Raw genomic sequence first — 27,399 nt, forward strand, 5'->3', positions numbered from 1 at the left:
TTATCACTGGTCTCTACCCTTTCCTGGCAAAATCTGTGCATCTTTCCTTTGGCTTGGAGCTGGTGAAGGTCTGTGCTCCAACCCAAGCTCCAGCCTATTTACCTCACCCCTACATGCTTGGGAGCCCAATGTGAACCAGGATGGGCCTCTGTTTGTGCTTGCCAGGTGTGGGATGATCTACATGGAACCCCATCAGCTAGGCTGGAAGCCCCTGAAGGATTCATACATGGATACCCTGCCTTCCAGTCTCACTGAGGAGCACAAGGAATTGGTGAGACCCTCTGGTCCCTTTCCTTTCTGTCCTTCCCTGTCTCCCGACTCCTCATCTCCAAAGGCCTTCTAGGATCATTTTCACATTCATAATTACGGAAAGCAAGGAGGGGCAGGAAATTCCCTGATTGTCCCCAATTACATTGCTTCCTGACTTCTTGCCATTATTATTTTATTTTATTTTGCATGTGGAGCTGGAATTGTGTAGTCAATTTCTGCTTTCTCTTCCATCTCCTCCATTACTTCTTGACTCCTCAGTGGAGAATTCTGGTGCTTGAGAAATGTTCTGTATGATTACTGGGATGTCACCCCTTGACCCTTTGCCCACCAGCAGAAATGCCTTTGGAAGTTGCTCTAGAGGTGTACCAGGTTAGGAAGATCTGTGTTCTTTTTCCTGCCACTTCCCATCCCTGTAACCTGGACTCTGTACCTCCTAAATCTAGGGAGCTAAAACCAGTGAGAAATTCTCTTAGTGCAGCTAGTAAGAGTGTCCGTTTCCTTCTTCCCTCCCTAAAAGATGTGTGAATGTTCAGGTTAGATTAGAACACACGCAGATGATGGAAGTAGGAAGGGAGAATGAGTGCTTATGGTACTTCTTGCCTTTTGCTGCATTAACAGGGTTCCCTAGTAAAGTTTCCCACGGAAGAAGCCAAGAAGGATTTGAGTTAGACTCTGTTCTCACTGTAGAAATGCTCTGGGGATCTGCATAGAATGGCCCTTTTCCTATCGCATTTGTATACATGTACTATATACATGTCTGTATATACATGTATGTACTATATACATATATATAATGTACACATTATATATATATATATATATATATATATAATGTTTATTTACAGACACATGGCCAGATGCATAGTCAGAAGCCAGTCTACACATGCACAGGAAGCCTTCACAGACTTCCCAGTGTCCTGAGTAGTCTAACTTCTTACCAGGACTTCTGAGATTGTGATTCCACCCAGCTTTCCCCTTCAGCCTCATCGCCTACACTCCTCTCAAACTCAGCTTATTACCTTCCAGCCCTAGGGTCTTGTTTCCATTCCTAGAAAACCCCAGATTTTACCTTCTCAAGGCTTTTGCACTTTTTATTCCTCTTTCTGGAAATCTTGCCCCATTTAGTCTCATAAGGGTTGATTCACCTTTGTCACCCAGGTCTTAGCATAAAGCCCCGCTTCTCCAAGAAGTCTTCCCTGACCACCCTATTAAACCCTTCTTGTTTTATCCAATTGTAATACATTTATTTGTTTCCTGCTAGTACATTCCAGGATTTGTAAATACTTAAGTCATTTCCGTGCTTGTTTAATTATTTATTGTCTCCCCTGCCCCTGAAACTGTAAACCATGAGAACAGAGACCTTGTCTATCTTGTTCATCATTTATCTTTAGCACCTATCACACTGCATTTAATAGATGCACAATAAATATTTGCTGACTGAGTATCACATATCCAAGTACTCATACATAGTCATTATTGTTGTTTAGTCACTTAATTGTATCCAACTCTTTGCAACCCCATGGACTGTAGCACACCAGACTTCCCTGTCCTTTATTATATCCCAGAGTTTGCTCAAACTCATGTCCATTAATTTGGTAATGCCATCCAACCATCTCATCCCATGTCACCCCCTTCTCCTCTTGCCCTCAATCCTTCCCAGCATCAGGGTCTTTTCTAATGAGTCCGCTCCTCACATCAGGTGGCCAAAGTATTGCGGCTTCAGCTTTAGCATCAGTCCTTCCAATGAATATTCAGGGGATTTCCTTTAGGATTAACTGGTTTGATCTCCTTGCTGTCCTAGGGACTCTCAAGAGTCTTCTCCAACACCACAGTTCTAAAGCATCCATTCTTCGGCACTCAGTGTTCTCTACAGTTCAACTCTCACATCTGCACATGACTGCTGGAAAAACCAGAGCTTTGACTTTATGGACCTTTGTCAGCAAAGTACTGTCTCTGCTTTTTAATACACTGTCTAGATTTGTCATAGCTTTCCTCCCAAGGAGCAGGCATCTTTTAATTTCATGGTCGCAGTCACCATCTGCAGTGATTTTGGATCCCAAGAAAATAAAGTCTGTCATTGTTTCCTCATCTATTTGCCATGAAGTGATGAGACCAGATGCCATGACCTTGGTTTTCTGAATGTTGAGGTTTTTTTAATTTATTTTTTTATTGAAGGATAATTATTTTACAGAATTTTGTTGTTTTCTGTCAAACCTCAACCCAAATCAGCCATAGGTATACATATACCCCATCTCTTTTGAACTACTCTCCCATCGAATGTTGAGTTTTAAGGCAGCTTTTTCACTGTTCTCTTTCACCTTTATCATGAGGCTCTTTAGTTTCTCCTCACTTTCTACCAGTAAGATGGTGTCATCTCCATATCTAAGATTGATAATATTTCTCCCGACAATCTTGATTCCAGCTCATGATTCATCCAGCCCAGCATTTCTCATGATCTACTCTGCAGATGTTAAATAAGCAGAGTGACAATATACAGCCTTGATATACTCCTTTGCCAATTTTAAACCAGTCCATTGTTTCATGTCCGGTTCTAACTGTTGCTCCTTGACCTGCACACAGGTTTCTCAGGAGACAGGTAAGGTGGTCTGGTATTCCTGTCTCTTTAAGAATTTTCCAGTTTGTTGTGATCCACACAGTCAAAGGCTTTAGCATAGTCAATGAAGCAGAAGTAAATGTTTTTCAGGAATTCTCTTGCTTTTTCTATGATCCAGCAAATACTGGCAATCCGATCTCTGGTTCCTCTGGCTTTTCTAAATCCAGCTTGTATATCTGGAATTTCTTGGTTCATGTACTGCTGAAGCCTAGCTTGAAGGATTTTGAGCATGACTTCCTAGCATGTGAGATGAGTGCAACTGTGCCATAGTTTGGACATTTTCTTTAGCATTGCCCTTCTTTGGGATTATACATATAAACACATCTATACATTTATATATGCACACATATCCACATATAATCACCTATGAGTGTATTTATTTAATGATGACATGCCTAATTGCAAAAAAATTAACAAGGTAATTTTCAGTAAGAGTCACAAAGTTTAAGAAAAAACACTAAAGTAAGAAGAGAAAATCAAGTAATTTCTTCTGAAGAGTAAGTGGGTAGGGAGCAGAGCCAAGAGATAAGAATCATCATACCCACCAGGAAGTATGTACATACATACATATATGTGGGGAATTACTGAAAATAAGCCTGGGCCTCTCAGTGTCCACTTTCTACAGGAGTCCTGCCTTATAAATGCCAGTCAGTCATTTCGAAATCAGTTGTTTAGAATTCCTAACATTTTTCTATAGAAAAGTCAGATATAGTGGCTTCTGGAACCTAAAACTGTTTCATGCATCCTGTAGCTGACCCATAGTGGCTCCAAGCTTTTCTTGCATATTCAGCTCAGTAGAATGGGAGGAGTGGGCATAGTCAGTGGACTGCACATTAAATAGGAGCTAGAGGCACAGGTCTTGTTGCCTATGGATTTTCTTCACTATACCTAGACTCAAAAATCATCATTAGTCTTATCTTCAGCTTCCTTGAGGTGTACCAAGTTCTTAAACACACTTGTAAATGTCAGATTTTACTTTTACTCTTAGGTCAATGACATGTTCATGTGGCTTGTCCAGCCCTGCCTTGAATTTACTTGCCTTCAGTGTAAATTTGTGGTCCAAACATCTCCCATCCACCTTGCCTTCTCAATGATGAGACTGTACTCCTCTCTTCTTGGTAAGTACTTCCCTACAATTCTTAATCCAAACAAAGGTATGCCTTGGCTATTTTTATGCTCCCACCCCTGCTAGTACCCCCATAAGTTACAATGAGACTAGCATTTTGGTCAAGAACAAATAAGTCTTTTGAGTGTACATAGTAGAGTTTGCTGGAAAGAGTCCATATATTTTGGCTTAATCTTTCATTGACTTCCTGGATATTCTTGTGCAAATTAGCCCATTTTTCCTCAGGCTTAGATTCTTCCAGACAATAGGAATAATAATTCCTATTCCTCTTTACCTATCAGGGACATCCTGGAGGAAAATGAATTTAGATGGCATGTGTAAATGTGTGTCAGAAAAAAGACTCTGAAAAGAGTAAAATAGGAAGTGTTTCCCATGTTAAAAAAATACACATTACAAAAAATCTGAATTCACAAAGCACATGCATCCACTATAAGAAAACTGATCACTTTAGTATCCAAAACTATGGAACTACTCCAGGACATGGAGAACCACTGGTTTAAATGAATCATTGTTTTAAATGTCCTGGAGAAGTTCTCTATAGCTATCTCACACAAACCAAATTTCACAGAATTCCACTGGAAGTGACAGAATATATGTTAATTTGGAGAACATTTCAGTTCAGTTCATTCGCTTAGTTGTGTCCGACTCCTTGTGAGCCCAAGGACTGCAGCACGCCAGGCCTCCCTGTCCATCACCATCTCTGGGCATTTACTCAAACTTATGTCCATTGAGTCGGTAATGCCATCCAACCATCTCATCCTCTATCGTCCCCTTCTCCTCACACCTTAGCGTCCACATATAAGTGATATCATACAGTATTATCTTTCTCTGTCAATTTATTTCACTTTAGCATAATGCCTTCCCAGTCCATCCATGATACTGCAAATTGCAGAATTTCGTTCTTGTTTATGGTTGTATATTATTCCAATATGTATGTATACCACATCTTCATCCATTCATCTTTTGATGAACACTTAGGTTGATTTGAGAACCCCATGAACACTATGAAAAGGCAAAATAATAGGATACTGAATGAGGACCTCCCCAGGTCAGTAGGTGCCCGATATGCTACTGGAGGTCAGTGGAGAAATAACTCCAGAAAGAATGAAGGGATGGAGCCAAAGCAAAAACAATGCCCAGCTGTGGATGTGACTGGTGATAGAAACAAAGTCTGATGCTGTAAAGAGCAATATTGCATAGGAACCTGGAATGTCAGGTCCATGAATCAAGGCAAATTGGAAGTGGTCAAACAAGAGATGGCAAGAGTGAATGTCGACATTCTAGGAATCAGCGAACTAAAATGGACTGGAATGGGTGAATTTAACTCAGATGACCATTATATCTACTACTGTGGGCAGGAATCCCTCAGAAGAAATGGAGTAGCCATCATGGTCAGCAAAAGAGTCCAAAATGCAGTACTTGGATGCAATCTCAAAAACGACAGAATGATCTCTGTTCATTTCCAAGGCAAGCCATTCAGTATCAGAGTAATCCAAGCTCATGCCCCAACCAGTAATGCTGAAAAAGCTGAAGTTGAATGATTCTATGAAGACCTACAAGACCTTTTAGAACTAACACACAAAAAAGATGTCCTTTTCATTATAGGGGACTGGAATGCAAAAGTAGGAAGTCAAGAAACACCTGGAGTAACAGGCAAATTTGGCCTTGGAGTACAGAATGAAGCAGGGCAAAGACTAATAGAGTTTTGTCAAGAAAATGCACTAGTCATAGCAAACACACTCTTCCAACAACACAGGAGAAGCCTCTTCACATGGATATCAACAGATGGTCAATGCTGATCAGATTGATTATATTCTTTGCAGCCAAAGATGGAGAAGCTCTATACAGTCAGCAAAAACAAGACCAGGAGCTGACTGTGGCTCATATCATGAACTCTTTATTGCCAAATTCAGACTTAAATTCAAGAAAGTAGGGAAAACCACTAGACCATGTAGGTATGACCTAAATCAAATCCCTTATGATTATACAGTGGAAGTGAGAAATAGACTTAAGGGCCTAGATCTGATAGATAGAGTGCCTGATGAACTATGGAATGAGGTTCATGACATTGTACAGGAGACAGGGATCAAGACCATCCCCATGGAAAAGAAATGCAAAAAAGCAAAATGGCTGTCTGGGGAGGCCTTACAAATAGCTGTGAAAAGAAGAGAAGTGAAAAGCAAAGGAGAAAAGGAAAGATATAAGCATCTGAATGTAGAGTTCCAAAGAATAGCAAGAAGAGATAAGAAAGCCTTCTTTAGCGATCAATGCAAAGAAATAGAGGAAAACAACAGAATGGGAAAGACTAGAGATCTCTTCAAGAAAATTAGAGATACCAAGGGAACATTTCATGCAAAGATGGGCTTGATAAAGGACAGAAATGGTATGGACCTAACAGAAGCAGAAGATATTAAGAAAAGGTGGCAAGAATACACGGAAGAATTGTACAAAAAGACCTTCACGACCTGGATAATCATGATGGTGTGATCACTCATCTAGAGCCAGACATCCTGGAATGTGAAGTCAAGTGGGCCTTAGAAAGCATCACTATGAACAAAGCTAGTGGAGGTGATGGAATTCCAGTGGAGCTATTTCAAATCCTGAAAGATGATGCTGTGAAAGTGCTGCACTCAATATGCCAGCAAATTTGGAAAGCTCAGCAGTGGCCACAGGACTGGAAAAGGTCAGTTTTTATTCCAATCCCAAAGAAAGGCAATGCCAAAGAATGCTCAAACTAGCATTCATCTCACATGCTAGTAAAGTAATGCTCAAAATTCTCCAAGCCAGGCTTCAACAATATGTGAACCGTGAACTTCCAGATGTTCCAGCTGGTTTTAGAAAAGGCAGAGGAACCAGAGATCAAATTGCCAACATCTGCTCGATCATGGAAAAAGCAAGAGAGTTCCAGAAAAACATCTATTTCTGCTTTATTGACTATGCCATAGCCTTTGACTGTGTGGATCACAATAAACTGTGAAAAATTCTGAGAGAGATGGGAATACCAGACCACCTGACCTTCCTCTTGAGAAATCTGTATGCAGGTCAGGAAGCAACAGTTAGGACTGGACATGGAACAACAGACTGGTTCCAAATAGCAAAAGGAGTACGTCAAGGCTGTATGTTGTCACCCTGCTTATTTACCTTCTATGCAGAGTACATCATGAGAAATGCTGTACTGGAAGAAGCACAAGCTGGAATCAAGATTGCCGGGAGAAATATCAATAACCTCAGATATGCAAATGACACCGCCCTTATGGCAGAAAGTGAAGAGAACTAAAAAGCCTCTTGATGAAAGTGAAAGAGGAGAGTGAAAAAGTTGGCTTAAAGCTCAACATTCAGAAAATGAAGATCATGGCATCCGGTCCCATCACTTCATGGGAAGTAGATGGGGAAAAGTGGAAACAGTGTCAGATTTTATTTTGGGGGGGCTCCAAAATCCCTGAAGATGGTGACTGCAGCCATGAAATTAAAAGACGCTTACTCCTTGGAAGAAAAGTTATGACCAACCTAGATAGCATATTGAAAAGTAGAGACATTACTTTGCCAACAAAGGTCCATCTAGTCAAGGCTATGGTTTTTCCAGTGGTCATGTATGGGTGTGAGAGTTGGACTGTGAAGAAGGCTGAGTGCCGAAGAATTGATGCTTTTGAAGTGTGGTGTTGGAGAAGACTCTTGAGAGTCCCTTGGACTGCAAGGAGATCCAACCAGTCCATTCTGAAGGAGATCAGCCCTGGGATTTCTTTGGAAGGAATGATGCTAAAGCGGAAGCTCCAGTACTTTGGCCACCTCATGGGAAGAGTTGACTCATTGGAAAAGATTCTGATGCTGGGAGGGATTGAGGGCAGGAGGAGAAGGGGACGACAGAGGATGAGATGGCTGGATGGCATCACTGACTCGATGGACATGAGTCTGAGTGAACTCCGGGAGTTGGTGATGGACAGGGAGGCCTGGCGTGCTGCAGTTCATGGCGTCACAAAGAGTCAGACACGACTGAGCGACTGAACTGAACTGAACTAACTGGGTGGCTTTTGCTTCCCTGGTGGCTCACAGGTTAAAGCGTCTGCCTGGAATGCAGGAGACCCGGGTTCGATTCCTGGGTCAGGAAGACCCCCTGGAGAAGGAAATGGCAACCCACTCCAGTACTCTTGCCTGGAGAATCCCATGGAGGGAGGAGCCTGGTAGGCTACAGTCCATGCGGTTGCAAAGAGTTGGACACGACTGAGCGACTTCACTTTCACTTTAGGTTGCTTTTATATCTAGCCTATTATGTATAATGCTGCTATGAACATTGGGTGCATGTATCTTTTTGAATTAGTGTTTTTGTTTTTTTTCAGTATATACCTAGGAGTGGAACTACTGAGTCATCAGTCAGTTCAGCTGTACAGTCGTGTCTGATTCTTTGCAACCACATAGACTGCAGCCTGTCAGGCTTCCCTGTCCATCACCAATTCCAGCTTGCTCAAACTCATGTCCATCAAGTTGGTGATGCCATCCAACCATCTCATCCTCTGTCATCCCCTTCTCCTCCTGCCTTCAATCTTTCCCAGCATCAGGGTCTTTTCAAGTAATTCAGGTCTTTGCATCTGGTGGCCAAAGTATTGGAGTTTCAGCTTCAACATCAGTCCTTCCAATGAATATTCAGGTCTGATTTCCTTTAGGATGGACTGGTTGGATCTCCTTGCAGTCCAAGGGACTCTCAAGAGTCTTCTCCAACACCACAGTTCAAAAGCATCAATTCTTCAATGCTCAGCTTTCTTTATAGTCCAGCTTTCATATCTATACATGACTGCTGGAAAAGCCATAGCTTTGACTAGATGGACCTTTGTTGACAAGGTAATGTCTCTGCTTTTTAATATGCTGTCTAGCTTTGTCATAACTTTCTTCCAAGGAGTAAGTGTCTTATAATTTTATGGGTGCAGTCACCATCTGCAGTGATTTTGGGACCCCCCAAAAATGTCTCTCACTGTTTCCACTGTTTCCCCATCTATTTCCCATGAAGTGATGGGACCGGATGCCATGATGTTAGTTTTCTGAATGTTGAGTTTTAAGCCAACTTTTTCACTCTCCTCTTTCACTTTCATCAAGAGGCTCTTCAGTTCTTCTCTTTCTGCCATAAGGGTGGTGTCATTTGCATATCTGAGGTTATTGATATTTCTCCTGGCAATCTTGATTCCAGCTTGAGCTTCCTCTTGATGAAAGTGAAAAAGGAAAGTGAAAACTAACATTATGGCATCTACTCCCATCACTTCATAGCAAATAGATGGGGATACAGTGGAAACAGTGGCTGACTTTATTTTTCTGGGTTCCAAAATCACTGTAGATAGTGACTGCAGACATGAAAGTAAATGACACTACTCCCTGGAAGGAAAGTTATGACCAACCTAGACAGCATATTAAAAAGTTCTTTTTAATATTACTTTGCCAACCAAGGTCCATCTAGTCAAAGAGATGGTTTTTCCAGTAGTCATGTATAGATGTGAAAGTTGGACTATAAAGAAAGCTGAGCACCAAGGAATTGATGCTTTTGAAGTGTGGTGTTGGAGAAGACTCTTGAGAGTCCCTTGGACTGCAAGGAGATCCAACCAGTCCATCCTAAAGGAGATCAGTCCTGGGTGTTCATTGGAAGGACTGATGTTGAAGCTGAAACTCCAATACTTTGGCTACCTGATACAAAGAGCTGACTCATTTGAAAAGACCCTGATGCTGGGAAAGATTGAGGGGAAGAGGAGAAGGGGATGACAGAGGATGAGATGGTTGGATGGTATCACCGACTCAATGGACATGAGTTTGGGTAAACTCTGGGAGTTGGTGATGGACAGGGAGGCCTGGCATGCTGTGGTCATGAGGTCACAGATTCAGACATGACTGAGCAACTGAACTGAACTGAACTGATACACCAATGGAATGGCATAGAATGTCTAGATATAAACTCATGCATGTATTGTCAAATGATTTTCCACGAGGATGCTAAGACCATTCAATGCAGAAAGGACATTTCTTTTTCTTTTTCCTCTTTTTGTTTGTTTTTGCCTGCACCACGTGGCATGCAGGACCTTTAGCTCCTCCACCAGGGATCTAATCCATGCCTTCTGCAGTGAAAGTACTGATTCTTAACCACTGGGCTGCCAGGAAAGTCCCTAGGACAGTCTTTTCAACAAGTGATGCCAGGAAACCTGGATATCCACTTAGAAATAAAGGAAGTTGGACCTTTACTTAATGCTATGTACAAAAATTAACTCAAAACAAATGGAAGGCCTAAACATAAGAACTGTGTGTGTTCAGTCACTTCAGTCACATCTCTTTTCAACCCAATGGACTGTAGCCTCCAAGTTTCCCTGTCCATGGGATTCTCCAGGCAAAAATACTGGAGTGGATTGCCATGCCCTCCTTGAGCAGATCTTCCCAAACTAGGGGATGAACCCAGGGTCTCCTGTGGTTTCTGTATCACAGATGGATTCTTTTTTTTTTAATATAAATTTATTTCTTTTAATTGGAGGTTAATTACTTTACAATATTGTATTGGTTTTGCCATACATCAACATGAATCCGCCACAGGTATACACATGTTCCCCATCCTGAATGCCCCTCCCTCCTGCCTCCCCATACCCTCCCTCTGGGTCATCTCAGTGCACCAGCCCCAAGCATCCAGTATCATGCATCAAACCTGGACTGGTGATTCATTTCATATATGATATTATACATGTTTCAGTGCCATTCTCCCAAATCATCCCATCCTTTCCCTCTCCCATAGAGTCCAAAAGACTGTTCTATACATCTGTGTCTCTTTTGCTATCTTGCATACAGGGTTATTGTTACCATCTTTCTAAATTCCATATATATGCATTAGTATACTGTATTGGTGTTTTTCTTTCTGGCTTACTTCACTCTGGATAATAGGCTCCAGTTTCATCCACCTCATTAGAACTGATTCAAATGTATTCTTTTTAATGGCTGAGTAATATTCCATTGTGTATATGTACCACAGCTTGATTATCCGTTTATCTGCTGATGGACATCTAGGTTGCTTCCATGTCTTGGCTATTATAAACAGTGCTGTGATGAATGTTGGGGTATACATGTCTCTTTCAGTTCTGGTTTCCTCAGTGTGTATGCCCAGCAGTGGGATTTCTGGGTCATAAGGCAGTTCTATTTCCAGTTTTTTAAGAAATCTCCACACTGTTCTCCATAGTGTCTGTACTAGTCTGCATTCCCACCAACAGTGTAAGAGGGTTCCCTTTTCTCCACGCCCTCTCCAGCATTTATTGCTTGTAGACTTTTGGATAGCAGCCATTCTGACTGGCATGGAATGGTACCTCATTGTGGTTTTGATTTGCATTTCTCTGAAAATGAATGATGTTGAGCATCTTTTCATGTTTGTTTGCCATCTGTGCAATCCCTATCAAGCTACCAATGGTATTTTTCACAGAGCTATAACAAATAATTTTACAATTTGGATGGAAATACAAAAAACCTCGAATTGCCAAAGCAATCTTGAGAAAGAAGAATGGAACTGGAGGAAACAACCTGCCTGACATCAGGCTCTACTACAAAGCCACAATCATCAAGAGAGTATGGTACTGGCACAAAGACAGAAATATAGATCAATGGAACAAAATAGAAAGCCCAGAGATAAATCCATGCACCTATGGACACCTTATATTTGACAAAGGAGGCAAGAATATACAATGGATTAAAGACAATCTCTTTAACAAGTGGTGCTGGAAAACTGGTCAACCACTTGTAAAAGAATGAAACTAGAACACTTTCTAACACCATACACAAAAATAAACTCAAAATGGATTAAAGATCTAAACCTAAGACCAGAAGCTATAAAACTCCTAGAGGAGAACATAGGCAAAACACTCTCCAACATACATCACAGCAGGATCCTCTATGATCCACCTCCCAGAATATTGGAAACAAAAGCAAAAATAAACAAATGGAACCTAATTAAACTGAAAAGCTTCTGCACAACAAAGGAAACTATAAGCAAGGTGAAAAGACAGCCTTCAGAATGGGAGAAAATAATAGCAAATGAAGCAACTGACAAACAACTAAACTCAAAAATATACAAGCAACTCCTACAGCTCAATTCCAGAAAAATAAATGACCCAATCAAAAAATGGGCCAAAGAACTAAATAGACATTTCTCCAAAGAAGACATACAGATGGCTAACAAACACAGATGGATTCTTTACCACTGAGTCACCGGGGAAGCCCTAAACCTTTAAAATTTATAGAAGAAAGTCTAAGGTAGAGAGCTATTTGGAAATTATTTCTTGGATATGACACCAAAGGCACAGCAACAAAAGAGAAAAAAGACAAATAGAGTCCATGAAAATGGAAAACTACTGTTTTCAAAAAATTCTATCAACAAGAGTAAAAAGACAACTCACAAGTGGCAGAAAATCTTTATAAATCATATAAATGATAAAGGATGAATATCAAAAGACTCTGTTAACAGAGTAAAAAGATGACTCACAAATGGGGGAAAATCTTTACCAATCATATATATAATAAGAGATGAATATCCAGAATATATAGAGAATTCCTAAAATTTAACCACATAAAAACAAACTGACTAAATAATAGTCAAAGGTCTTAAATAGACATTTCTCCAAAGATGCACAAATGGTTTATAAGCACATGGAAAGATGCTCAACATCACTAATTATTAGGAAAATGCAAATCAAAACCACAGTGAGATACCATCTCATACCTATTAGGTTGGATACTATCCAAACAACAACAGTACTAACAATATTAACAATCAAAAAGAACAAGTGTTGACGAGGATGTCAAGAAACTGGAACCCTTGTGCACCATTGATGAAATGTTAAATGGTACAGTTGCTATGGAAAATAGTTTCTCAGTTCCTCAAAATTAAAAGTAGAATTACCATATGACTTAGCACTTCCACTCTGGGTATATATGTAAAGAAATGGAAAATAGGGACATAGACAGATATTATTCACAACAATATTATTTTTGAACATAGAACCTGTGTTCATAGCAGCATTATTCATAGAAACCAAAGATGAAAGCAACCCAAGTGTCCACCAATCAATGAATGGATAAATAAAATGTAATACATGCATACAGTGAAATATTATTAACCTTAAAAATGAAGGAAATTATGGAGAGTTCCCTGGTGGTCTAGTGGTTAGGATTCAGTGCTTTCACTGCCCTGCCAGGGTTCAATTCCTGGACAAAAAAATGAGGTCCTTCAAGCCACATGGCACAGTCAAAATAAACATTCTGATAACATGCTGCAAAACAAATGGAGCTTGAGAACACTGTACTCAGAGAAATAAGCTAGTCAGAAAATGACAATATTATTTCACCTCTAAGACATATCCAGATTAGTGAAATTTATAAAGATAGAAAGTAGAATGCTATTTGTCATGTTGTGGGGAAGAAGTAATGAATTAATGTTTAATGGGTATAGAGTTTCAGTTTTGCAGGATGAAAATAGTCCCAGATGTGAATAGTGGTGATGGTTGCACAGAAACATGGATGAATTTAATACCACTGAACTTTAAAATGGTTAAGATTGTAATCTGTATGTTATGCATATCTTAGTACAATAAAAAATTTTATTTTAATATATGTAGAAAAAGGATCGGGCCACTCATTAAATATCAGTCCCCTCCCCAGGCCCTTCAAGGATAGAAATACCCAATTCATATCTATTGCACTCTGCACTTTTTTCTGAGATTCTTATTCTTGCTTTTAGATGAAATCAGGGCAATAGAAGAGGAGGAAAGTGAATTATCTGAAGGCCTGACAAGCCAACAGATCTTCCTCTGGCTACAAGGTCTGTTCCTTTTTGCCTTGGTATGGACGGTGGCCGGCACCATCAACGCAGACAGCAGAAAGAAATTTGATCTGTTTTTCCGCAACCTGATCATGGGTATGGATAATAACCACCCAAGACCCAAAAGCGTCAAACTCACCAAAAACAACATCTTTCCAGAAAGAGGTAACTTGGTACCTGTTTGTTTTGTCTCCCTATAGTGGTTTGGAGCATATGTTCCAAACCCAGTCAAAATGTGTGATCCATGTAAGGCCTTTACAAAAGCCAGGAAAGATTTTATAGGTTGCCTAAGGAGGTATACTTCTTCATAGCTGGCCCATGTATGTAGAGATGGGTGACCCTAAAGTCAGGTCTTATGAGTTAATTTAACTACTAATTGTTAAATTAGAAAAAGTCAATATGAATTTTTAAAATTATCTATAATCCCAGCAGTATAATAAGCCCCAGGGAACAACATGAGAAATACAACCACGTCTGTTTTTTTTACTCCCTTCGAGTCCTATTCTCTGTATTTACACGTGTCATATCATGGTGATTATGGCTTTAACATTTTTCATTATAATCTAATATTTTTCATTATAACCTTTTTCATTATAATCTAATATTGAAATGTTTATGGTTTTGCTACATACATTATCTTCAAAATGATCACTTTAATCACGTATTAATGTTCTATGTGTTCAGTTCAGTTCAGTCCAGTCACTCAGTCGTGTCCGAATCTTTGTGACTCCATGAACCGCAGCATGCTAGGCCTCCCTGTCATCACCAACTCCCAGAGTTTACCCAAACTCATGTCCATTGAGTCGGTGATACCATCCAACCATCTCATCCTCTGTTGTCACCTTCTCCTCCTGCCCTCAATCTTTCCCAGCACCAGGGTCTTTTCATATGAGTCAGCTCTTTGTATCAGGTGGCCAAAGTATTGGAGTTTCAGCTTCAACATCAGTCCTTCCAATGAACACCCAGGACTGATCTCCTTTAGGATGGACTGGTTGGATCTCCTTGCAGTCCAACGGACTCTCAAGAGTCTTCTCCAACACCACACTTCAAAAGCATCAATTCTTCGGTGCTCAGCTTTCTTTCTTTTTTTTTTTTTGCTCAGCTTTCTTTATAGTCCAACTCTCACATCCATACATGACCGCTAGGGAAGCCATAGCCTTGACTAGACAGACCTTTGTTGACAAAGTAATGTCTCTGCTTTTTATTTATTTATTTATTTTAAATTTTTATTTTTACTCTATTTTACTTTACAATACTGTATTGGTTTTGCCATACATTGACATGAATCCACCACGGGTGTACAAGCGTTCTTAAACATGAACCCCCCTCCCACCTCCCTCCCCATAACATCTCTCTGGGTCATCCCCATGCACCAGCCCCAAATATAAATTTGTTTATTTTAATTGGAGGCTAATTACAATAGTGTACTGGTTTTGCCATACATCAACATGAATCTGCCATGGGTGTACACGTGTTCCCCATCCTGAACGCCCCTCCCACCTCCCTCTCCATACCATCCTTCTGGGTCATCCCAGTGCACCAGCCCCAAGCATCCTGTATCCTGCATCTAACCTGGACTGGTGATTCGTTTCATATATGATATTATACATGTTTCAATGCCATTCTCCCAAATCATCCCACCCTCGCCCTCTCCCACAGAGTCCAAAAAACTGTTCTATACATGTGTGTCTCTTTTGCTGTCTTGCATACAGGGTTATCATTACCATCTTTCTAAATTCCATATATATGTGTTACTATACTATATTGGTGTTTTTCTTTCTGGCTTACTTCACTCTGTATAATAGGCTCCAGTTTCATCCACCTCATTAGAACTGATTCAAATGTATTCTTTTTAATGGCTGAGTAATATTCCATTGTGTATATGTACCACGGTTTTCTTATCTATTCATCTGCTGATGGACGTCTAGGTTGCTTCTATGTCCTGGCTATTATAAACAGTGCTACGATGAACATTGGGGTACACGTGTCTCTTTCAGTTCTGGTTTCCTCAGTGTGTTTGCTCAGTAGTGGGATTGCTGGGTCATAAGGCAATTCTATTTCCAGTTTTTTAAGGATTCTCCACACTGTTCTCCATAGTGGCTGTACTAGTTTGCATTCCCACCAACAGTGTAAGAGGTTTCCCTTTTCTCCACATCTTCTCCAGCATTTATTGCTTGTAGACTTTTGGATAGCAGCCATTCTGACTGGCATGAAATGGTACCTCATTTTGGTTTTAATTAACATTTCTCTGATAATCTCTGCTTTTTAATATGCTTTCTAGGTTGGTCATAACTTTCCTTCCAAGGAGTAAGCGTCTTTTAATTTCACGGCTGCAATCACCATCTGCAGTGATTTTGGAGCCCCCCAAAATAAAGTCAGCCACTGTTTCCACTGTTTCCCCATCTATTAGCCTTACATCAAGGCTCTATATTGTCATCTTGCTTATTTAACCTATATGCAGAGTACATCATGAGAAACACTGGGCTGGATGAAGCACAAGCTGGAATCAAGATGGCCAGGAGAAATATCAATAACCTCAGATATGCAGATAATACCACCCTTATGGCAGAAAGTGAAGAAGAACTAAAGAGCCTCTTGATGAAATTGAAAGAGGAGATGAAAAAGTTGGCTTAAAGCTCAAAATTCAGAAAACTAAGATCATGGCATCCGGTCATGACTTTATTTTTTTGATGAATCATGCTACAGTCTAATAAATTTTATTTATCTTTTCCTAGAACCAGCTTTTAGTTTCACTGATCTTTTCTATTGTTTTTTAGTCTCGATTTTATTTATTTCTCCTCTGATCTTTATTATTTTTTTTCTTTCTACTAACTTTGGGTGTTATTTGTTGTTCTTTTTTCTGTTTCATATAGGTGTAATATTAGGTTGCTTATTTGAAACTTTTCTTGTTTGCTGAGGTAGTAAGCTTATAATGCTATAAATTTTCCTCTTAGAACTGTTTTGCTGTTTCCCATAGGCTTTGGATTGTTGTGTTTTCACTTTCATTTGATTCTCGGTATTTTTGTTTGTTCTCTTTGATTTATTCAGTGACCGATTGCTTGTTTAGCCTCCACTTTTTGTGTCTTTTGCAGTATTTATTCCTTATGGTTGACTTCTAGTCTCATAGCTCGTTGTTGAAAAAGATACTTGACTTGATTTCAATTTTCTTAAATTTACTGAGGCTCTTTTGTGGCCTAGCATGTGATCTGTCCTGGAGAATGTTCCATGTGCACTTGAAATAAAGTATATCATGCTACTTTTGGCCAGAATGCTCTGTGAATGTCAATTAAGCCTGTGTGATCTAAAGTGTCATTAAAGACAAGCATTTCCTAACGTATTTTCTGTCTGGATAATCTGCCCTATGATATAAGTGGGGTGTTAAAATTCCCTATTATTATTGTGTTACTAGTTACTCCTTTTATGTCTCATGTATTTTTCCTTATATATATAGATGCTCCTATGTTTGGTGCATAGATATTTACAGCTATCTTCTTGGATTGATCCCTTGATCATTATGTAGGGTCTTTCTTTGTCTCTTGTAACCATCTTTATTTTAAAGTCTGTTTCATCTGATGTAAGTGTTACTACTTTAGCTGTCTTTTTATATACATGGAATACACTTTTGAATTCACTCACTTTCAGTCTGTGTGTGTCTCTAGGTCTGCAGTCAATCTCTTGTACCCTCAGCCATTCTGTCTTTTGGTTGGAGCATTTAGTCCATTTACATTTAAGGTAATTATTGAGATGTATATTCTCGTCATTTTGTTCATTGTTTTGGAGTTGTTTCTGTGATCCTTTTTTTCTTTCTTTTTTTGTTCTCTAAAGATTTGATGACTATCTTTAGTGTTACAGTTGAATTCCTTTTACTTTGTGTGTGTGTGTGTATATATTATAGATGTTTGGTATATGCAACTATGAAGTTATATGGCAGTCTGTGTGTTTGTGTGTGAGTGTGTGTGTATAAGTTGCTGAGCTCTTCATTTCAAGCACATTTTAAAAATACTGCATTTGTACTCTCCTCCCCTCACTATTACTATTTTTGTTACCATATTTTACATGTAATTGTATTCTGTGTCTCTTAAATGCTTATTGTGGATATAGATTTTACTAATTCTTTTCTTTAAATTTATTTTTAATTGAAGGTTAATTGCTTTAGTATTGCATTGATTTCTACCAAGCATCAAAATGAATCAGCCATAAGTTTCCCCATGTGCCCTCCCACTTGAACATCCCTCCCACCTCTGTCCCCATCCCACCCTTCTAGGTTGTTAGTGAGCACTTATTTGAGTTCCCTGAGTCATATATAGCAAAATCCCATTGGCTATCTAGAATGTGGTCCACTGGAGAAGGGAATGGCAAACCACTTCAGTATTCTTGCCTTGAGAACCCCATGAACAGTATGAAAAGGCAAAATGATAGGATACTGAAAGAGGAACTCTTTCCCACCTACCCAGGTTGGTAGGTGCCCAATATGCTACTGGAGATCAGTGGAGAAACAACTCCAGAAAGAATGAAGGGATGGAGCCAAAGCAAAAAAAATACCCAGTTGTGGATGGGACTGGTGATAGAAGCAAGGTCCGATGCTGTAAAGAGCAATATGGCATAAGAACCTGGAATGTCAGGTCCATGAATCAAGGCAAATTGGAAGTGGTCAAGCAGGAAATGGCAAGAGTGAACGTCAACATTCTAGGAATCAGCGAACTAAAATGGACTGGAATTGGGTGAATTTAACTCAGATAACCATTATATCTACTACTGCAGGCAGGAATCCCTTAGAAGAAATGGAGTAGCCATCATGGTCAAGAAAAGAGTCCAAAATGCAGTATTTGGATGCAATCTCAAAAACAACAGAATGATCTCTGTTCATCTCCAAGGCAAGCCATTCAGTATCAGAGTAATCCAAGTCTATGCCCCAACCAGTAATGCTAAAGAAGCTGAAGTTGAACAGTTCTATGAAGACCTACAAGACCTTTTAGAACTAACACCCAAAAAAGATATCCTTTACATTATAGGGGACTGGAATGCAAAAGTAGGAAGTCAAGAAACACCTGGAGTAACAAGCAAATTTGGCCTTGGAGTACAGAATGAAGCAGGGCAAAGACTAATAGAGTTTTGCCAAGAGAACACACTGGTCATAGCAAACACACTCTTCCAAAAACACAAAAGAAGACTGTACACATGGACATCACCAGATGGTCAACACCAAAATCAGATTGATTATATTCTTTGCAGCCAAAGATGGAGAAGCTCTATACAGTCAGCAAAAACAAGACTGGGAGCTGACTGTGGCTCAGATCATGAACTCCTTATTGCCCAAATCAGACTTAAATTGAAGAAAGCAGGGAAAACCACTAGACCATGTAGGTATGACCTAAATCAAATCCTCTATGATTATACAGTGGAAGTGAGAAACAGATTTAAGGGCCAAGATCTGATAGATAGAGTGCCTGATGAAATATGGACAGAGGTTTGTGACATTGTAAGGGAGACAGGGATCAAAACCATCCCCATGGAAAAGAAATGCAAAAAAGCAAAATGGCTGTCTGAGGAGGCCTTACAAATAGCTGTGAAAAGAAGAGAAGCAAAAAACAAAGGAGAAAAGGAAAGACATGAGCATCTGAATGCAGAGTTCCAAAGAATAGCAAGAAGAGAGAAGAAAGCCTTCCTCAGCGATCAATGCAAAGAAATAGAAAAAACAACAGACTGGGAAAGACTAGAGATCTCTTCAAGAAAATTAGAGATACCAAGGGAACATTTCATGCAAAGATGGGCTTGATAAAGGACAGAATGGTATGGACCTAACAGGAGCAGAAGATATTAAGAAGAGGTGGCAAGAATACACAGAAGAACTGTACAAAAAAGATCTTCATGACCAAGACAATCATGATGGTATGATCACTCATCTAGAGCCAGACATCCTGGAATGTGAAGTCAAGTGGGCCTTAGAAAGCATCACTATGAACAAAGCTAGTGGAGGTGATGGAATTCCAGTGGAGCTATTTCAAATCCTAAAAGATGATGCTGTGAAAGTGCTGCACTCAATATGCCAGCAAATTTGGAAAACTCAGCAGTGGCCACAGGACTGGAAAGGTCAGTTTTCATTCCAATCCCAAAGAAAGGCAATGCCAAAGAATGCTCAAACTACCACACAATTGCACTCATCTCGCATGCTAGTAAAGTAATGCTCAAAATTCTCCAAGCCAGGCTTCAGCAATACGTGAACCGTGAACTCCCTGATGTTCTTGCTGGTTTTAGAAAAGGCAGAGGAACCAGAGATCAAATTGCCAATATCTGCTGGATCATGGAAAAAGCAAGACAGTTCCAGAAAAACATCTATTTCTGCTTTGTTGGCTACGCCAAAGCCTTTGACTGTGTGGATCACAATCAACTGTGGAAAATTCTGAAAGAGATGGGAATACCAGACCACCTAACCTGCCTCTTGAGAAACCTGCATGCAGGTCAGGAAGCAACAGTTAGAACTGGACATGGAACAACAGACTGGTTCCAAATAGGAAAAGGAGTATGTCAAGGCTGTATATTGTCACCCTGCTTATTTAACTTATACACAGAATACATCATGAGAAATTCTGGGCTGGAAGAAGCACAAGCTGGAATCAAGATTGCTGGGAGAAATATCAATAACCTCAGATATGCAGATGACACCACCCTTATGGCAGAAAGTGACTGCTGCTACTGGTAAGTCACTTCAGTCGTGTCCAACTTTTCCCATAGATGGCAGCCCACCAGGCTCCCCCGTTCCTGGGATTCTCCAAGCAAGAACACTGGAGTGGGTTGCCATTTCCTTCTCCAATGTATGAAAGTGAAAAGTGAAAGTGAAGTCGCTCAGTCATGTCTGACTCTTGGTGACCCCATGGACTGCAGCCTACCAATCTCCTCCGTCCATGGGATTTTCCAGGCAAGTGTACTGGAGTGGGGTGCCATTGCCTTCTCCAGGCAGAAAGTGAAGAGGAACTCAAAAGCCTCTTGATGAAAGTGAAAGTGGAGAGTGAAAAAGTTGGCTTAAAGCTCAACATTCAGAAAAACGGAGATCATGGCATCCAATCCCATCACTTCAAGGGAAATAGATGGGGAAACAGTGGAAACAGTGTCAGATTTAATATTTTGGGGCTCCAAAATCACTGCAGATGGTGATTGCAGCCATGAAATTAAAAGACGCTTACTCCTTGGAAGAAAAGTTATGACCAACCTAGATAGCATATTCAAAAGCAGAGACATTACTTTGCCTACTAAGGTCTGTCTAGTCAAGGCTATGGTTTTTCCTGTGGTCATGTATGGATGTGAAAGTTGGACTGTGAAGAAGGCTGAGCGCCAAAGAATTGATGCTTTTGAACTGTAGTGTTGGAGAAGACTCTTGAGAGTCCCTTGGACTGCAAGGAGATCCAACCAGTCCATTCTGAAGGAGATCAGCCCTGGGATTTCTTTGGAAGGAATGATGCTAAAGCTGAAGCTCCAGTACTTCGGCCACCTCATGCGAAGAGTTGACTCATTGGAAAAGACTCTGATGCTGGGAGGGATTGGGGGCAGGAGGAGAAGGGACGACAGAGGATGAGATGGCTGGATGGCATCACTGACTCGATGGACATGAGTCTGAGTAAACTCTGGGAGTTGGTGATGGACAGGGATACCTGGCATGCTGCGATTCTTTGGGTTGCAAAGAGTCGGACACAACTGAGCAACTGAAATGAACTGAACTGAACTGAATGTGGCTGGATGCCATGATCTTAGTTTTTTTAATACTGAGTTTTAAGCTAGCTCTTTCACTATCCTTCTCTTGAGTTCTTCTTCACTTTCAGCCATTCAAGTGGTATCATCCGCATGTCTAAGGTTGTTGATGCTTCTCCCAGCTATCTTGACTCCAGCTTGTAACTCATCCAGGCCAGCATTTCTCATGATGTGCTCAGTGTTTAGGTTAAACAAGCAGGGTGGCAGCAGACAGCCCTGTCATACTCCTTTCTCAATCTTGAACCAATCAGTTGTTACATACTGGGTTCTAACTGTTGCTTCTTGACCTGCATACAGGTTTCTCAGGAGACAGTTGAAATGGTCTGGTATTCCTATCTCTTTAAGAGAGAGGCCCAGCCACTTCATTCTTTCTGGTGCTATTAGTTCTCCTCCACTCTTCCCCAGTAGCAATTGGACACCTTCAGACCCAGGGGACTCATCTTTTGGTGTCATATCTTTTTGTCCTTTTATACAGTTCATGAGGTTCTCACAGCAAGTATGGTGGGATGGTTTGCCATTCCCTCCTCCAGTGGATCACATTTTGTCAGAACTCTCCACTATGACCCATCTGTCTTGGGTGGCCTTACATGGCATGGCTCATAGCTTCATTGAGTTGTGCAAGCCTCTTCACCATGACAAGGCAGTGATCCGTGGAGGGGAAAATACAGTATATCCATACAATTAAATATTATTCAACAATAAAAGAGAAAGGAAGTAATAATGCATACTACAACATGCATGAATCTTAAAAACATTCTGGTGAATAAAAGAAGCCAATCACATAAGAGTATCTATTGGATGATTTCATTAATATGAAAAGTCCAAAAGAGCAAGTCCATAGAAACAAAAAGTGTATTAGTGGTTGCCTTGGGGACAAGCAGGCTGGTGAGAGATGGGAAGAGGATTTGAAAAGTGACAGCTAAGAGGTATGAGGTTTCTTTTTGGTGTAATGAAATGTTCTAAAATTGATTATGGTAATAGCCATACAACTCTGTGAATATTAATATATTCATACATACATGTATATTTAGTAAACCATTGAATTATACAATTTAAATGGGTGAATTATAGCATATGTTAATTATATCTTAATCTATCATTTTAAAGTTTGTAAATGAAGTGTTAAAACCACAGCATCCGAGAAAAAGAGGAATTGAAAAACCAAAGAAACAAATCGAGAACTAAACAGTATTAGTAATGATCTGATAAATTAGGACCAGCAAGAGATAAAACATATAAATCTAGACATCTAACAAATGGCTTAGAGGAAAGGTTTGAGACAACTACACTTGCTATTGAAAACAGTCTAAGAATATGATTGATATGGAGACCTTACAGTGCTAATTCCTTGAGTAGGTACCCCAGTAAATAATGTAGACAATATATACCAAGAAACAAATGTAGAAATTTTTCCTAAAATAAAGAAGTATTTCTGTAAGTTTTAAGAGTATTCTGTGTTCTAAGAAAAACTGATACAGAATAATTGATTTTAAAAAATCTGATTAAATTATTGGACTTCCAGGATAAAAGAGATTCCATCAGGCATCCAGATAGAAAAGAAAAATCATTGAAAGTGGAAATATCTGATGGGCCTCAGCTAGACTGAAAGAAACACTGAAACAATGGTCTGCAAAACTCTAAGGGAAAGAAAATGTGACATTAGAATACTACTCTCAGGCAAGTCACTTTTCAAATACAAAGTGGCAGGCATTATCAAACATGCAAGATCTGAGAGAACTGAGCCCTCTTAAGTCCCTTCTTGGAAATAAAAAATTAAATCAGCCAACTAATCAATCAAGATAAAGAACTGAAGTAGTCTTGTGTTAAAAGACCCAAGTTTGACTGTTGAACCTATTTAAATAGAGATCTAAGACCTTAAGGTATGGAAGAATTATAGTTGCAAAACAAAAGGTCAGTGTTATAATCCCTGAAAAAGTAAAAGACACTTGCTCCTTGGAAGGAAAGCTATGACAACCTACCCAGTGTATTAAAAAGCAGAAACATCACTTTGCCAACAAAGGTCCATATTGTCAAAGTTGTGGTTTTTCCAGTAGTCATGTACAGATGTGAGTTGGACCATAAAGAAGGTTGAATGCCAAGAATTGATGCTTTTGAATTGCGGTGCTTGAGAAGACTTTTGAGAGTCCCTTGGACTGCAAGATCAAACCAGTCAATCCTAAAGGAAATCAACCTTGAATAATTCATTGGAAGGACTTATGCTGAAAGTATTGAAGCTGAAGCTCCAATACTTTGGCCACCTGATGTGAACAGCTGGTTCATTAGAAAAAGATCTTGATGCTGGGAAAGATTGAAGGCAAAAGGAGAAGGGAGTTGCAGAGGATGAGATGGTTAGATAGAATCACTGACTCAATAAACATGAGTCTGAGCAAACTCTGGGAGACAGTAATGGACAGAGGAGCCTGGCGTGTTGCATTCCATGGGGTCATGACTTAGTGACTAAGCAACAACAGTATCATCAAGAACAACAAAGAGAACCAAAGGAGAGGAAATGGAAGAATGAGAGTTTATCATATCATAGTTCATAAAGGAATCAATAAAATTGATCTAACATTGAGTCACATGTATTTTCAAATGAAATGTGATATCAGGATTTACTTCAAAATATTCCAGTCTAAGAAAGAAGGAAGAAAGAAAAGGGAGGAAGTGAGAAGGGAAGGAAAATGAATATGATGGTTGTTGATGTTGTAGAAATGCACAAAACAGTTGTAAAATGTTGAAGATTATGAAAGCTAGATAATGGGTACATGGCAGTTTATTATACTATCCTCCTTTTTTTGTTGTCAGCTACATACTGGCACTTACCATCTACCTCTACAAGGATTAAATCACATGCTGCTGTTTCTGCTGATTTTAAACACCCCCGAAAGGAATTCAGGGTAGAGAACAGAAATGAGGTACTCTGTGCTCTGGGAAAAACTAGCAGAATGGGTCTTCAGACAGATATTTTCAGGAGCCAACTTTATGAGCCCAATTCTTGTATTTCCTCATATCTAGAAAAACACTAAAATCCTTCATAGTGATGGCTGCTCCTCGTGAATAGCAGAGATACATTCTGTAGGATATCAAGTGCTTGATTACATGTACTCCCCCTTCACCAAAATCACATATATACTGACCTTACCCCCAACCTCTTTGGAGCAATTTCTAAGGGCTATATGAAATGTTGTTTCCTGGTCTATAGTCCTCATTTTGCCCCAAATAAAATTTAACTTGCAATTCTCATATTGTGTATTTTTTCAAGTCAGCATTGTGTATTTTAAATTTTTTTCACAATGAAAAGTTAAAATATAATAGCAAAGTTGGATTAAATTACTTTTTAAATTATAATGACTTTAAGCCCTAATGGCTGAAAATTTTTGTTGTTGTTGTTAAGAAGCATCTCCTGCTAAGGGGGTAGATATTAAAAGTTTTCATCACAAGAAAAAAATTTTTTTTAGATTGGAGTGTTTCAGCCCTCTAACTCAAGACTCTCTCTCTCTCTCTCTCTCTCTCTCACACACACACACACACACACACACACACACACAAACAGAGCCTACAACCACCAGTGCTGTCCTCTTTGGGTCAATTATAGATGAGTCCTGTGCCTGAAGAAGCAAGTCACTTGTGCCTGCTACTGGGCTGGCTAGGCAATGGAACTTGCAAGCCTCTCATGCCCAGTACTCCTGTGAATCACACAGCCCAACACTTGTCTCCCTGAATCCTGGGTATGGATTCCTCTTCATGTCCTCTTCAGGTTTTTCTCACATTAAAAAAATATACATATATATATGTGTGTATATATATTATAATATAAATTTATATAATATAATATATTTTATATATTATATATATATATATATATATATAATTCAGCAGGCTTTGCAACCAGTATCTCATATACTCCTCATAGCATTCTCTAGATGAGGAAATTGCAGCTCAGAAAGGGTGTCACTCATCCAGGGCCCCACAGTGAGTCAGTGAGGAATGGTTGGATGAGAAGCCAGGTCCTTCCCTGACACTCTTCTTATTCCCACTTCTCATCTTGAAGTGCAACAAAGAAAAAGACTTCCAAACATTACAGAGGCGGAGCTTCATTGGGGAAAAGGACCATAGGAACTTTGTGTTATTTTTGTGAGGGAAGTAGGGAGTGATTTTGGATGAGTATTGTGATTGTATTTGGAATAATGGGTGGAATGAGAAAGTGATTCAGAATCACCACTGTGTATTGACCAGAGGCCAGAGACCAGGGGCCTCGATGCTGCCCACCTGTCCTCCCACACCAAGAGGATCTGGAGGGCAGCAGTTCAGTTGTTCTTACCTTACACAATAGATACTGAGGGCCTACAGTGTGCTTGCTTCATGTCTGCTCAGGCATTTGTTCAATAAGCACCTACTTTGTACTTTTTACTAAGCACCTACTATGTACTTCCCTGGTAGCTCAGATGGTAAAAAATTTGCCTGCAATGCAGGAGACCTGGATTCAATACCTGGGTTGGGAAGATCCCCTGGATAAGGAATTGATTACCCACTCCAGTATTCTTGCCTGGAGAATTCCATGGACAGAAGAGCCTGGTGGGCTATAGTTGACGGAGTCGAAAGAGCTGGACATGACTGAGCGACTAACAGATAGTTCTAGGTACTGTGCTAGTTGTTGGGGATACAACAGTGAACAAAAAAGATATAATCCCCTTGCTCTCACAGAGCTCACATTCTAGTTGAGGAAGACAGGCAATAAATAAGTAGGCTCATAGAATAAGATAATTGGAGATACACTCAGTGCAAGGATGGAAAAACACTGGCATGTTGATGAAGACCCTCAGGGGCTCTACCTGAAGTGTCCAGGGAAGAACTCCCAGAGGAGGTGACATCTGAGCTGAGATCTGAAAGGTAAGGAACAAGCCAGGTAGAGAGCAGGGGAAGAGCTGCCAGGCATAAAGAAAAGCTGATGCAAAGCCCTGAGGTGAGAGTGCATGTGGTATGTTTGAAGATCAGAAAGAAGATGCTGCAGTAAAGTGGGTGAGTAGCCTGCTTCACATAATGTATATTAAGGGGACATTGGAAAGTCAGCAGGAACAACATACAGAGCAGGTTATCTCCAGCCCACACTGAGGGAGCCCCTGAAAATGCCCAGAGATTCCATGACTTACCCAACGTCACAAGATCAGCAAGGGGCACATGTTGCCCCATAATTTACACTTTACTACTGCTACCTGGTGCTGGACCATAGGCCTCCAAACCTGGGGAGCCTGGGGTTTGAGTCTTGGGAGGCCCCAGAGACTCAACAGCTCCTTCAGTGTTGCCCAGTGGAAGGCACTGCTCTTCCTCCATGGCTTCTGGGATCAGGTTCACACAAATGTCCCCAGAAGGGGGAGTCCCTGCTAGACTCCACAGATGCTCAGGTCTGTACAGCACAAAGGCATCTCCAGGTCTGCGACCCCAGCTTGACCTTGAGCTGCTCCACCTCTGCAAATCAAAGCAATCATCCTGACTTCTCACAAACTACCCTGTAGCCCTGTAACTCTCCAGCTCTGCTACAACTAGCTTCTGCTCCCTCCTTTCTGCTGTCTCCTTAATTACCAGTCCCTCCAGTCCACCCCTCCAGCTCGGTCCCCAAGGCCCACCTGTTCCACGTTTTTCTCTCATCAGCACCTTCTCTCCCTCCTTCCCTTTTCCTCCTGCCATACAAACCTAGCAAAACCCCAACCTTGGATCAATACACCACCTCTCTGTTTTTTCCCACTTATACTCCAGAGCTGTTGAACAGTACAGAAGAAAGTCATATAAGCAGAAGGCTTAACATGACTTTCATGGCCTCCAACCTCAACT

General features: G+C 40.3%; 1 protein-coding gene across 1 annotated transcript in view; it reads left to right on the plus strand.

Moving 5' to 3' along the window:
* The window catches only part of DNAH3 (dynein axonemal heavy chain 3), a 231,387-nt gene that overhangs the window by 128,766 nt on the left and 75,222 nt on the right, over positions 1-27,399 (plus strand). The window contains exons 38-40 of the mRNA XM_068967931.1: positions 166-271; positions 3,873-4,002; positions 13,747-13,992. Of these exons, the coding sequence (XP_068824032.1) occupies positions 166-271; positions 3,873-4,002; positions 13,747-13,992 (482 nt within the window). The remainder of the gene's footprint in view (positions 1-165; positions 272-3,872; positions 4,003-13,746; positions 13,993-27,399) is intronic.

This window comes from Capricornis sumatraensis, chromosome 3 (assembly GCF_032405125.1).
Source record: "Capricornis sumatraensis isolate serow.1 chromosome 3, serow.2, whole genome shotgun sequence".
Classification (NCBI taxonomy): Eukaryota; Metazoa; Chordata; class Mammalia; order Artiodactyla; family Bovidae; genus Capricornis; species Capricornis sumatraensis.